The sequence below is a fragment of the Macrotis lagotis genome, chromosome X (assembly GCF_037893015.1).
Source record: "Macrotis lagotis isolate mMagLag1 chromosome X, bilby.v1.9.chrom.fasta, whole genome shotgun sequence".
NCBI lineage: Eukaryota > Metazoa > Chordata > Mammalia > Peramelemorphia > Peramelidae > Macrotis > Macrotis lagotis.
Genome location: NC_133666.1, coordinates 509,982,109 through 509,997,357, shown reverse-complemented (window position 1 = coordinate 509,997,357; position 15,249 = coordinate 509,982,109). Strand labels below are relative to the sequence as shown.

At 33.4% G+C, this 15,249-nt stretch overlaps 1 protein-coding gene across 2 annotated transcripts in view; it reads left to right on the top strand.

The window, feature by feature from the left end:
• LOC141502286 (threonylcarbamoyladenosine tRNA methylthiotransferase-like) overlaps positions 1-15,249 on the top strand; it is a 417,183-nt gene that overhangs the window by 104,953 nt on the left and 296,981 nt on the right. For both annotated transcript variants that reach the window (XM_074206948.1, XM_074206947.1), the window contains exon 2: positions 9,839-10,005. In XM_074206948.1, coding sequence (XP_074063049.1) covers positions 9,955-10,005 — 51 coding nt within the window. In that variant the 5' untranslated portion in view covers positions 9,839-9,954. The remainder of the gene's footprint in view (positions 1-9,838; positions 10,006-15,249) is intronic.

The window sequence follows — 15,249 nt, the reverse complement described above, 5'->3', positions numbered from 1 at the left end:
ATGAAGGTTATTAACAAAGTCTTGGAAACATATTAACAGGATCCACTACAGATTACCATTATATAACCTCAACTGAGCCCTTCCTATTGTCAGATAGTTCTTTTATACCATTCTCATGATCCCACTTACCCTTTTTCCAAAGTCTTCCTTCCTTCCTCAATTCTCCCTTTGCTCTTCCTTCTCTAACCCTCAGCTGAAAATTTTGTCTCATATTTCTCTGAAAAATTGAAGTCATTTGTGAAGATCTTCCTTTTTCCCTCAACTCCTCATCTCATATCATTCAAATGCCTTCTGATAGTATTTCCTCTTCTACTCTGTCTCACAAGAAGGGATTACTCTTCTTACCAGAACAAATCCCTCTTTACCTGCACAAGTGATCCCCTTCCATCATGTCCCCTCCATCATTTCCACTCTGACTGATTTTCAATGTCTCCCTTTCTAATTTACTGCTTCCCTACTGCCTCCTAACATGCTCATGTCTGCCTCTTTCTCAAAGACCTTCACTTCATCTATCCTCATCTCTGCTTCCTGACTTCCTTCAAATCTTAGCTCAGATCCATGTTCTACAGGAAACCTTTCTTGATACCACTTTATCAAGGTTTCTTCAAGTTTATTTTTGTACCTAGCTTGTCTGTGAACAGTTTGATAATAGTTGTTTACATGTTGTTTCCAATCGGACTTTTCTTTCCTTCACAGCAGGGATTGTCTTTTACCTTTTTTTTTGTTTAATTCTTCATTGCTAATACATTGCCTAGTGTTCATTGACTGATCATACCTTAAACAGAATCCCTAGAACAACATTGCTGACAAGTGATCATCCACTTTCTTCATAATAACTTCAAATAAGAGGGAATCAAGTAATCTGTAGACAGGAATTATTAGCATTTTATATAAAATGACATAGAAATTGAAACTTTCCATTGTAGTACTACAAAAGAAAATCACAGAAAACTTTAAACCAGCGAAGATTTCCAATGGAGATAATCTTTTAAAAAAATAATTTATATTTTCTTTCATTACATCCTTTAAATTTCCCAGTTCTTCAATTTCTTCCTTCACAGTTAGCCATTACTATGTTATCAAAAGAGAGGGGAAAACTTTATCATTCATCAAATCCAATCAACACATCAAAAAATCTGGACATTTTATTCATTGTTTCACTCCCATGGTCTCCTTTCACTGCGAATTAGATGAGAGATGGTTTATTATACCTTTCTTTTCTTTTTTCCTTTTTTTTACCTCTTCTTTTCTACAAATTTATTCATTATTATTTTATAGGAGTGAGTTTTTATCCTTTTGTTTTGCATTGTTGTAGTCGTGTTACTGTGTGCTTGTTTTTCCTGACTTTATTTTGCATTAGTTTATATATAAATCTTTCCATGCATTTCTTTTATTCACTTTTTTTGTTTAATAGCACAGTAATTGTACTATGAGAACTTTGATTACACCATTGACCCATAATTTGTTTAGACATTATAATGGGCATCTACTTTATTTCTAGTTCTTTGCTATAATAAAATGCTACAAATATTTTTATGTATATGGGGTTTTGTTTTTTTTTATCATTGACCTCCCTGTCAAGCCAAGCAGTGGAATCTTTGGGTCAAAAATATTATCTTGGCATGATTGTAAATTGCTTTCCAGAATGATTGTATCAATTCAAAACTCCAGCAGTGATGCTCAGCTTTCCAAAATACCTCCAACAGTGACTCTTTCTTGTCAGTGTTTTGTCATCTTTGTTAATTTGCTATCTGTGAGGTTTTTTTTTTTTTGTTTTGATTTGCATTTCTCTTATTACTAGTCATTTCAAGCTGATTAAATAAGAAGATTTTAGAGTTCATGAATATAGAAGTGCGGAACATTTGGAAGTGAGAGCACAATTCAGGGGATGACTATCTGCTATCTGAAGAGATTCCATACAACTTTAAGATTCTGGAATTCTATTAAGTAATATATACATGTCATTTTACCGCTTTACCTATTGAGGAATAGCATGTAAAATGCCATGTCATTAATTATTAGCTGTATCCCAAATCTCTGTCTTGGGTCCTTTTCTCTTTTCTCTGCACAGTTTCTTCCAGATACTTCATAAGGTTCCATGGATTGAATTGTGACCTTTATTGAACAGCTTATTGGCACCATGGATAGAAATTTGTAAGACTCTGAGTCAGTATTACCTATATTTGAAATCTGACTCAGATACTTACTGGCTTTGTGATTCTGGGCAAGCCACTTAACCTTTCTGCCTGTTTCCACATCTGCAATATGGTGATAATGATAGCATCAACCAGGGCACTTGTGAGCTAATCTTCAAAAAAACACTTTGCAAAAACTTCAAGTGCTATATAAATGCTACCTGGTATTATTATTGTACTTATTATATCCAATTCTAGTCTTTCTATTCAACTCTAATCTGACATCATCCATTATCTTTTGGGCATTTCCATTTTAATAGCATTCCAATTTCAAACTCTTCATGTTCAAAAGAAAGCTTAAAATCTCCACCCCACCCCACCCCCCAATCTCATCCCTCCTAGAAATTTCCTGTATCATTGTGGAAGGCACAACAATGATTGCCTTTTTTTTTTGGATAATTTGTAGTAATCTTCAGTAGTACATCATGCTGAATCATCCCCTCCAGAATTTTGTTATTGCTATTTAGGAGTGCTGTTAATTTTGTAGATTTACTTTAATTCCTGTGATTTACTGAAGCTATTAATTTCATTGCTTCTCTGGGATTTTCTAAGTAAACCATCAAATCTTTTCAGCAAATAGGGATAATTTTGAGTCTTTTTTTCCCTCTTTTTATACTTTTAATTGCTTTTTCTTGTTTTATAACTATTGCTACCATTTATAAAACTTTTCCAAATAACACCAAGGAAAGAAAGAAAGAATCCTTACTTTATACTACTTTGATTGGGAAACCTTCCAGAGTTTCCCCTTTGCTTATGATCCTGAATTTTGATTTTACATATATACTTTTTATAATTATTTTAAAATTCTATCTATATCCATGCTTTGTAGAATTTTTTAAAAAAACAAATTGGATTATATTTTGTCTAATATTTTTTTCTACATCTACTAATTTAATCTTGTGCTTTTGGATGTTTTCATTTTTAACATGATTTATTATGTAAATTATTTTACTAATGTTCAGCCAACTTTACATTCTTGGTGGAAATCCAACTTTATCATAGTGAATGTTTTTTAGACAAATTGCTGTAATATTTTTGGCAGAATTTATTTAAGTTTTTGAATTAATATTCATTAAGATATTGGGGATATTTTTCTTCTTGTGTTGTTCATATATATATATATATATATATATATATATATATATAAACACTATTTAACTCATAAATAAGAGTTTGGTAAATATCTTCTTTATAGATTTTGAGATAATTTGTGTAATCAAGATTACCCCTTTCCCTATGGTTTTTCCTAATTTGATGTTTTTTCTTCTGAAATTGGATTATCTCTCTACTTGGCATTCTTTTAATTTAGACTATCTTATAATTTTGCATGTGATACTTGGTTTCAGTTCTCAGTTTTACTGGCCTATAACTGTAGTAAATACTTATAATTCTTTTTATTTTTCAATTATTGTGTAAAATTATATTTTTTTACTTTAATTTTTCCCTCAATGAAAGTTTTATCAATTGTGTTAGTCTCGTCTCTTTGAAGAACCAATTTTTAATTTTATTTACCAATTCTATGGTCTTTTTGTTTTCCAAATCTGCTTTTCAGTTTTTTATCTTTTGTGTCTATTTTGGTCATCTGGCCTCTTAAATAAATTTGTCTCATTTTTGTTTTCAGCTTTTCAAAAATATATTGCATATACTTCCCTTCTCTTTAATTAAAGTATATTAAACAAAATAAGTAGTCATTGTTCCCTCCATATTTGCAATGTGAACTATACCCAGTAGGTGTTACCAAGGCTCAGACCTGCCTCCTGGAAAACTGCCAATCATCACCAGTCAGAGAAGTATTAGCTTCCAATGATGTGCGCTACTTAACGTAACCATGTTTTCTGTTTACTCTTGCTCTCCTCCATACTAGGGGCTTTCAGCTCACAAATTTGCTGCACATGTTATAGTAAAAGTGTTCATTTACTTTTATATTTATTAATGTATATTTTCTTTCATATACACACATTTTGAATATAACTGGCCTTTCCCTGGTTGATGACTTCACATCATTCTCACAGCTTTTTGGATACCCATCCTGTTGTATTTTCATGTTTGAATTTCTGTTTTCTCCTGTGAGTTCAGGCCTCCCCTTACTTTCTCATCATCTTTCCTAAAAATCTAGTCCCTGTTTTTGGATAAAATAATTAATATTTGACCCCATAGGGTAGAAATAGGAGCAATGGGTCAGTGATTCAGAGAGGTAGATTTTGATATGATTTAAAGAAAAATTTCCAAACAATGAAAATTTTCCAAAAGTGGAATAGAAGTGTGAGTTCCCTGTCACTGGAGAGCCCTAAGCAAAGGCTAGAATGACCAAATTATCAGGTATGTTTTTTGCATAGCACTACATTGTCCCTATAAGTCTTCTCACTCTGAATTTCCGTGATTCTGTGATTTTTGTCTGTCTACCTTTCATGACAAACTAAATCAAATACTAGACCTCTTATGAATACATTTTAATACACAGGAGGTAGGTCATAAGACTTAACTGAGAATTAATGGAGTATGGGCAAGAGAAGAGGCCCTCAGGACAAAGGTGCAGATCATAGTCACCAGATAGAATCCAGTCAGCACTGGACAGTTGCAGCTGAATTTAACTCAACCCTACTAGAAGAACATTGCTGAGCCTCAAGTGGATATCCTTTGATCTCTGCTTTGTGGTCCTGTACACATCAGTTATCAAACAGGAATGTGACTGCGAGGGTTTATGGAACTTCTCTTTAGTCTTACTTGAGATTGGTGCTCCCCTGAGAGGCAGTATGGTGAATGGCAGTAAGAATTAAAAATGAGAGAAGGAATTGATTATTGTGAAGTTGGTTGGTTCATGTCCTTTGTTACTGAAGAAGGCCAAAATGGCATCACTATGTATGGGACAAATTATAGCGTGTCCAACCGTGGCCGAACAGACCAATATGAACTCAGGATGCACTGCCACAAGTCGGGCACAAATAGTCCATGTGAACCCTGGTGGGTTCTCTAAATTTATGGATGTCACATTTCCTTTGAGCTGCTTCAGTTCTTCCTTCCTCATAGAACGCAGCACTCTCACTGATGACCTTGCCTTTGCTGGGAGGTTCTGTGCCAGTGTTTCCCATACTGTACAATCATTTCTAAAGTTGTTCATTGAGATCTTCAGGGTATCTCAGTATCACTTATTTTGACCCCCTTGTGAGCACTTGTCCTGTGTGCGTTCTCCATAGAATAGATTTTTGGGCAAGTGTACTTCTGACATTCTAACAACATGTCCAGCTCATCGTAGTTGCCCATTCTGTAATAATGTTGGAGTGGTAGCAGTTTAGCTCAAGAAAGGACCTCAGTGTCTGGTATTTTCTCTTGCCAGGCGACCTTCAGTATCTTCCTAAGTCAATTTAAATGGAAGTGATTCAGTTTCCTGCCATGGTGCTGATAGACGGACCAGGTTTCACAGGCTTATAGCAGTGAGGTCAGCACAATGTCTCTGTAGACCTTCAGTTTAGTAGTTAGTCAGTCTATTACCTGATCTCTCCCACACTTTCTTTCAGAGCCTCCTAAATATGGAGCTAGCTCTGGCAACGTGTGTGTCACACCTTAATGTTAATGTATACCTTCTTGGAAAGGACACTACAAAGGTAAGTGAACTTGTACGTAGTACTCAAAGCTTCTCCATTTGCTGTAATTGATGGTTCCACATGTGGATAGTGTGATACAGGCTGATAGAGCACTTGTGTTCTCTTGATGTTAATTGTTAGACCAAAATGAGCACAAGCATCAGAGAATTGTTCCATACTTATTTGTATCTCAGCTTCAGACGTTGTATTGACTGCACAACCATCTGCAAATAGAAGATCATGCACCAACACTCCCTCTACTTTGGTCTTGGCTTGTAGCCTTTTCAAGTTAAACAATTTGCCATCAGTTCGATAGCTGAATTTGAGACCATGTTGTGAGGAAAGGACTTTGGAGAGCACTATATAGATATGAGCTAATATTAAAATTCTTTTTGAATCTGGGTTATATCTTTACCCTTACTATTATCTATCATTTCTACTGTTATACATACCTAAAGTAGTAGCCCCTGCTTATCTATACCTTCTGCTTCATCTCATTTATTTCTTCATTCGTTTCATATAATTCCTGCTAGTCTTTTTAATTTAATGCTTCTGATTTACTGTAAGTTTGGAAATAAAATGATTAAAATTGTTCTAAAATTGGTTAATAGGCTTTGTGTAATAGTGTTGAAATATTCATTTGTAAGTAAAATATTTAAACTTCAATAAATGGCTTTTGTTTCATCGTGTGTCAATATGACCCTCCTCCTTTTTAAATGTAACCCTCACCTAAGTGAAGTATATAACCTCAAATAAATAACACAAGTTAATGCTTATTAATATCCTTGTCTAGAGAAATAAGAAATGTACTAAGATATTTGGGGTTTTTTGTAGTTTTTTCCATCTGAGTTTCTCAGAATGAGAGCTTTTCTCCATTTTATGCTTTCAATCATTTAATCAACTTTCAACATTTCAGTGAGTTCAGTTGATTTGACATTTTCTTAATATGGGCATCTAATAAGATAAATATACATTTATATACATGATAAAACTTTATCTTTGTGTATATATATTACTTTTTTTGTTTTTACGTTACCTGCATTTACCAATATATCACACACACACACACACACAAACACACACACACACACACACACACACACACACACACACACACACACCCCCGGCATTTCTTATAGCAAAAAAAAAAAAAAGGAAACCAAGAACATAACCAGTAAAACTAGGCAGCAATACTTTAACCAGGTTGGACATATGCAGTGTTCCATACCTGGATTTCCCTCCACTCTTTAAAGAAGGAAGAGCAATGCATTCTCACATATCTTTAAAGAAGAGTTTGGATTTGATGCCAGAAATATAGTATTACTAAATTGGATCTTATTCAGATGGCCTAAGGATAAGGGTATCTCTTTCTTCCAGGCTTGAATTGGCAAGAGACAGGTCTCTTGAAATCCAGTGGTTTTTATATTGTGTATGTATCCCCCTATTTCATCTTGCTTCCTATACCAAGCATTTTAACAGCCTTGAACTTAGAGTCATCAAGAGAGTTATTCCTGTTGTTACTGATTTACTATTACAGCTGCTTCCTATTTATGTGATTTAATTTGAAGTTTCAGCCCACCAGGGGGCTATTGGTCCCCACCTCAGCAGTTTTAAAAACTGGCTGCTGTTTTCTGAAGAGATGTTATTTCCATTCCTATTCATAGTGATTTTCCCCTTCTATATTCATCTAGCAATAGCAAGGCAGTGTTCCAGCAGTCCTGTCTCTACATAAGGCATAACATAGAACCATTTGGATGGAAAAATTATAAATTAAAATTATTCTATTTCTTTTAATATATTCATATTGTGTTGCTCAAATGCCAGTAACTGGAAAATTGTGGATAATGTCCTGTTTTTGTAACCTCTTTCAGTGTTTTTAAATCCATTTTTATTGTTACTTAGACATCTCTTTTCCATTTAATGGATTTTATGATAGATAACATTTTTAAACTGTCCTGTATGTTCCCTGTGCCTGGCAGTACATGTTTTGTTAACATTGTCCTATGTGATTTTTTTAAAGTAACACTAAAATAGAAGAAAACAAAACAAAACAAAAAACCCCTTCAGAATCTGATGAGCACTTTATATAAATTATATCTTATGTATCTCTTTCCCTTCCTAATTCCTCACACCAAAAATGACTAATCTGTAAACATATTTATCAAAATATGTATGTATATATGAAGGAAGGGGGGTTGGAAAGAGGTGGAAGGAAATTTTGTAACTTAAAAATATACATGTTCTTATGGCTGAAAAAATAAAATTATTATTAATAATAATAATAATCATGATGATGATGATGATGATGATGATGTGAAACTAAACAGAATCCAGCCTTTAAAAATAATTTTTTTGGTAAAGAAAATATTTATAATTTAAATGACTACAGAAATAATAAATAGGTTTGTATGGCAAGACAGTTCTTTGGAGGTTAGAATTTTATGTGTTGAATAGAGAACACTCAAGGTTTATCTTTTCCTTATTCAACTGTAATAAGCAATTTTTTTCTTAAGAAAGTTGCTGATTTCAAGGTTTTTAAATGCCCCTCAGATATTTAGGTAGACTTGGTTTTCTTTCTTCTGCTCCCAATAGCAGGTCATCACTCTGTGTCTGTGGGTTTAGTGAAGTTTCAAAATTTCTGTTCTTCAGTTATTTAAAGAAAACATTTGATTAGGATGAGGGAAGTAGTAGGTAATGAAAAGTTTTCAAGTGATTTTTTTTCAGCAATTTGTAATATTCAAAGGCACAAATAGTCTAAAGTAATGACCCAAATTGGAATATGGCTCATGGTAATGACCTGATGAAATGATGCTTTTAGCAAAGTAAATGTTTATGTCTTCCCTCCCCTCACCCCCCAAATAGGAATTGTAACATCTTAGTTTGTATTCTGCATTGTTCTATGAATCACTATGGAACTAATGAAAGAATGTGCATGCTTTCATTTTGTTTGTCATTTCATCTTTTCAAACTTCATATAGAGAGCCATTTGCTTTATTTATGTTTTCCATCTTAGATGGCCAGGAGAATTTAAACTTTGTTGTTTTTGAGATTTTATCCAGTTAAAGTCACCTTTAAACCATAAATGATTGAAATACTGATGTACAACCATGGAACTTTAATCATATTTTAAAGCAGATTATTTGGATGCTTTCTGTTTGTTAAAAAAACCTAAAAAATCTTATACCATTATTTCTCAATATTCATTATACTGTATATTTAATGCATTTAAATAAAAAAGCAAACTATTATTTAAACTTTTTTCATTAATCCTTTTCACATAATTTTAAATGTGCTTAAAAGTAGTCTAGTCTTACCCTCATACACCGCCCCCCCTCCCCATTTTGATGAGAGGATGTTATTGCTAACTGCAGTGTTCAAGGTCAGAATTCTTTATGACACAAAAAAATCCCAAATACACTATTTCCTATGCTCTGATTGATGGAAAATAGGATGTAAGCTGTCAGGAAACAGGTTTTCCAACACAGCCACTTAGTTTGCCACAGCAACCAACCTTTTGAATGCAATAGTTTAATACAGTGCTCTTAATTGAATGAAGGATGCAGATTCAAACAGTACAAGACAAATGGGTGTTCTTATCTTTAGCAGTTGGTTTGTAGACCTTTAACTAACTACTCTTTACCTATTCCCTAAGGTTGTGGACTAACTGATTAGTTAGTTAACTCCAGAAAGTATATATTTCTACAGGCAGCTAGCTATAGTAGCATTGCTCCTGAGATTTAATGAAATAGGTCTTCTCTGAAGTATGACTTGTCCTGATCTAAGTGCTATGAAAAGAAACACAGTTGTACTGATTGTCTGTAAATGTTAATCACTCTACAGAACATAGTGATAATTTATAGCAATGTTGTAGACTGTGGTGTTCATAAAATGAACTTAATAACCCAAAGTTACCCATGGGATTAGCTGCATTTTCTCTTTAATTGAATATCCAGACTGTCTGCATAATAGTATTGAGAAATACTGAATTAAAATAGTTAGCAGCTGTATTATAAAGTAAACAACTCTGCCACAGATTTGTTAATGATCTTCTTTTATTTATAGAGGGTGTCTGTGAGATATGGCTGACGAGTGAAGACACGGGTGCTTATGGCAGAGATATTGGCACCGATCTACCTACACTGCTTTGGAAACTAGTTGAAGTGATTCCTGAGGGAGCTATGCTGAGACTTGGCATGACAAATCCTCCCTATATTTTAGAGCATCTGGAGGTAAGGAAAAAGGACTCATTAACATACTGACACCGTTATTAACCATTCAAGACAATGTGGCATCCTCAGTACATTGACAGAAACTTCATTTAAGATCCTTTTAGATTGTGTAGTTTTAGATTGCCAGTTGTGAATTTACAGAATTCCTAAGCCTATTCACTATCCAACTGAATGATTTTTCTTGCTTTCTTTGCATTAAGATGTCAGGATTTTTCCCCCTTAACTTTTCCCCACATTTTTTATTTGTTCTTTAGAGCTATATAACTTTACTTGTAATTTTGAATCATAAAATGTGACTGCCAATAATTTGAATTCATTTCATGATTAATTAAGACTGACTTGATATACAAATAAATGTTGCCTCCTCCACTAGAATATTATATCCTTGAGTGCAAAGAAATATTTTTTAATATACCAACTTTTAGCAAGAGTTATACTCCATTAGAAATGTTCTCTTGATTCAGCTTCTAAAAATCAGAAAAATTATGGAAATAATTTTATAAATAATTATTGAATTTAACATAATTGATCATAAAACTACAGATTTTTAAAAATAAATAAAATTTTTTCAACTTAGTTGAAAATTTCATTTCTTAGAACATATCTTTGTCAAGCAATACCTATGAGACTAGAAGGAATTAACAATAACACATTTTCCTAAATTCAAGGAAATGAAGAAAAGATTAATGTCAGAGGTCTTCAATATTTTAATAAAGAAAAACAACTTTTAAGGTCTTTGAATATTTAAAATTACTTTAAAGAAATTTGAATCTGATGGCAGTTAGTGACTGATTCTAGTAACAGGGGACAGAATGACAACTCTTTTCTACATATTTCTACATATTACTAGAAGTGCTCTTGAGATATAGGAAACTGGAATATTGGGTGCTGTGAAGCACTTAGAGCTTCAGTAGATATGAAAGAAACCAAGGAACTCCTCTGCATCCTGGGCCGGTGCCAGTTGTCCTGACGTTTGTCTTGCCCCTAGACTTTGATGCCTCTGGAAGAGAGAGTGAGGTTGGTGATTTTCTGCAGCTCAGCCTCAGTTAAATCTAATTCATATACCGGTCAAGCCATCACCCTTTGATGTCATTGGCCCTCTTCAAAACTGAAGGACAAGCAACACCTATGTGCCAGATACTGTGTTAGCACTTTTGCAGATATTATCTAATTTGATCCTCACTGAAAATACTGAAAAAGTAGGTGCTTTTATTTTCTCCATTTTATAGATGAGGAAACTTAGGATCAAGAATAGTCAAGTGACTTGTTCAAGGACACTCAACTAGTAAGTGTCTGGGATTGAATTCAAGGTCAGGTTTTCTACTGAACTACATAACTGCTTCATATACATTGCATTTTAAAATTATTTCCTCCATCCCCATTCAGCAGCAGATAAATAAGAGTGATGGAAGGGTATGGTGGGAGTAATCCATGACTGAGATTTGGCAAGTTGTGATTTTAGACTGGACAAGGTTGAAATATTTTGAAGGTAAAATGTAGTATAGATTTGTTTTTTGTTTTTTTTTTAGGTTTGTTTTTGCAAGGCAAATGGGGTTAAGTGGCTTGCCCAAGGCCACACAGCTAGGTAATTATTAAGTGTCTGAGACCAGATTTGAACCCAGGTACTCCTGACTCCAGGGCTGGTGCTCTATCCACTGCACCACCTAGCCTCCCCATAATGTAGTATAGATTTGCATTGGTTCACAAAAGGGACAGCATAAAGAAGGGAATTGAATATAACCAGGGAAGGCCTGGCATCCTGAGAAAGAATTAAGGTAGAGAAAAAATATAATTCATAGGGAGTACTAGTAAGAGGGTTAGAGTTTGTAAGGTCTATGAAGAATTGGAAAGGTTGAAGTTTTTTCCCAACATTTGTGAACATGGAAATAGAATCCTGTGGATGATGGCAACAATTATGATTGACTGATTGGCATATTAGATACATAGATAGACAGTATTTCCATGCATCCAAAATTTTCATTTATTACTTTTTTCAAGAAAAAAACATTTTGAGGCAATTTCATTGAAATCAAAACAATTTTATTGATATTTTCTCCACAATTTTCTTCTGTGCATTTACAATTTAGGTTATAGCTAGCTACATGCCACTTTGTGTCTTCGGATTTCCCATATAGATGGGAAAAACTTTCAACCCTATAATCTTTTTCTTCTCTAAGTCTTAAAAACCTTTGACTTTTTATAATTGAAACATTAGGGTGGATATACATTCTCAGCTAGTTTTCAAAGTTATAGTATTGACCATCTCTGTCTTTATAGGAAGCACATTTTTTTCTTTCCTTATGTCACTTGGGAGATGTGCATTCACTTTTCACTAAAAATCAACTTTCCTAATCCTCATAATTAATTTCATAGATAAACAGTTCTTGGAAGAATCAGAAACTGCCTTCAATGTAAAGTCAGTCATTTTTTTAAATTTTTTTTTTGAATTTTATACTTTTTCCTCAATCTTGCTTCTATTCCCCCCAACAGAAGACAGTCTGATAGCTTTTTACATTGTTTCCATGCTATACATTGATCAAAATTAAATGTGTTGAGAGAGAAACCATATCCCTAAGGAAATAAAATATAACAGATAGCAAAATTGCACAATAAGATACCTTTTTAAAAAAAAATTAAAGGAAATAGTCTTTGGTCTTTGATTAAACTCCACAATTCTTTCTTTGGATACGGATAGTATTCTCCATTGCAGATAGCCCCAAATTGTCCCTGATTCTTACACTGATGAAATGAGCAAGTTTATTAAGACTGATCATCAGCTCTTTGTTGCTGTTAGGGTGTACAGTGTTCTGGTTCTGCTGCTCATCTCACTCGGCATCAATTCATGCAGATCCTTCCAGGAAAAGTCAGTCATTCTTGAAGTATTACTGTCAAATATTAATCTTGCCATTATTTATAAAAATATCATTGATGAAAATATTTGGCAGGCTAACTCTTTTTTATGGCCTGTATTACTTCTTCAGGTTTTGTAGATACCTCATTTCCCTAACCAAGTATATTCATAATATCTATCATTTGTCACAACAAGAGCCAAGTAAAGTTATTAAGATATATCAGTGCAAATAAACCAATATCTTAGAATAGTAATTCTTAAAAATTCTTTATTGAAGTGTATAACATTAGTAAACGAAATGACTCTTTTTATGTACATCAGTGTTTTTTCTCTTTGTTTTTTTAAAAGAAAGATTTTATTTATTTTGAGTTTTACAATTTTCCCCCATTCTTGCTTCCTTCTGCCCCACTTCCCACAGAAGGCATTCTCTTAGTCTTTACATTGTTTTCATGTTTTACATTGATCTCAGTTAAATGTGATGACAGAGAAATCTTAAGGCAGAAAAATAAAGTATGAGATAGCAAAATTACATAATAAGATAACGGTTTTTTTTCTAATTTGAAGGTAATAGTATTTGGTCTTTGTTCAAAGTCCATAATTCTTTCTCTGGATACAGATGGTATTCTCCATTGCAGATAGCCCAAAATTATCCCTGGTTGTTGCACTGATGAAATGAGCAAGTTCATTAAAACTGATCATCAACTCCATGTTGCTGTTAGGGTCTATACTGTTCTGGTTCTGCTCATCTCACTCAGCATCAGTTCATGCAAATACTTCCAGGCTTCCCTGAATTCCCATCCCTCCTTGGTTTCTAATAGAACAATAGTATTACATGACATACATATACCACAGTTTGTTAGTCACAGTTTGTTAAGCCATTCCTGAATTGAAAGGCTTTCACTTAATTTCCAGTTTTTTGCCAACACAAACAGGGCTGCTATGAATATTTTTGTACAAGTGATGTTTTTGTCCTTTTTTCATGATCTTTTCAGGGTATAGATCCAGTAGTGGTTTTGTCGGATCAAAGGGTATGCCCATTTTTTTTTTTTGCCCTTTGGGCATAATTCCAAATTGCTCTCCAGAAAGTTTGGATGAGTTCACAGCTCCACCAACAATGTATTAGTGTCCCAGATTTCCCACATCCCTTCCAACATTGAACATTATCCTTTCTGGTCATATTGACCAATCTGAGAAGTGTGAGGTGATATCTCAGAGATGCTTTAATTTTCATTTCTATAATAAGTAATGAGTTGTAGCAATTTTTAATATGATTATGGAATGCTTTGATTTCCTCAGCTGTAAATTGCCTTTGTATATCCTTTGACCATTTGTCAGTTGGGGAATGGTTTGATTTTTTGAAAATTTGACTCAGTTTTCTGTATATTTTAGAAATGAGTCCTTTGTCAGAAATGCTAGTTGCAAAAAATGTTTCCCAATTTCTTTTGATCTTTTTACAGTGGTTTTGTCTATGCAAAAGATTTTTAATTTAATGTAATCAAAATTATCTAGTTTATTTTTAATTATGTTCTCCATTTTTTCCTTGGTCATGAGCTGCTTCCTTTTCCATAGATCTGACAGGTAAACTACTCTTTGATCTTCTAGTTTGCTTATAAATATTGTTTTTTTATGTCTAAATCCTGTATCCATTTTGGTCTTATCTTGGTATAGTGTGTGAGGTGTTGGTCCATACTAACTTCCAATTTTCCCAACAGTTTTTTTTTTTTTATCAAAGAGAGAGTTTTAATCCCAATAGCTGGACCCTTTGGGTTTATCAAACAGCAGATTACTATAATCATTTCCTGCCACTGCACCTAATGTTTTCCTCTGATCCATGACCCTATTTCTTAGCCAATACCAGGCAATTTTGATGACTGATGCTTTATAATATAATTTTAGATCTGGTAAGGCTTTGCCACCTTCTCTTGTACTTTTTTCATTGAATTCCTGGGAATTCTTGACTTTTTATTTCTCCATATAAATTTACTTACAACTTTTTCTAACTCGTAAAAGTAAATTTTTTGGAATTTTAATTAGTTGGGCACTAAATAAGTAGTTTAGTTTTGGTAGAATTGTCATTTTTATTATATTAGCTTGACCTATCCATGAACAGTTGATGTTTCCCAGGTATTTAAATCTAATTTAATTTGTGTGACAAATGTGTTATAATTGTTTTAAAAAAGTTTTTGAGTCTTCCTTGGCAGGTAGCATCCCAGGTATTTTATTTTGTCTGAGGTTACTTTGAATGGGACTTTTCTATTTCTAGCTCTTTCTGCTATATCTTGCTAGTCATATATGGAAATGTTGAGGTTTTATGAAGGTTTATTTTCTATTCTGCTACTTTGCTAAAGTTGCTAATTATTTCTAGTAGTTTTTTAGAAGACAACTTGGGATTC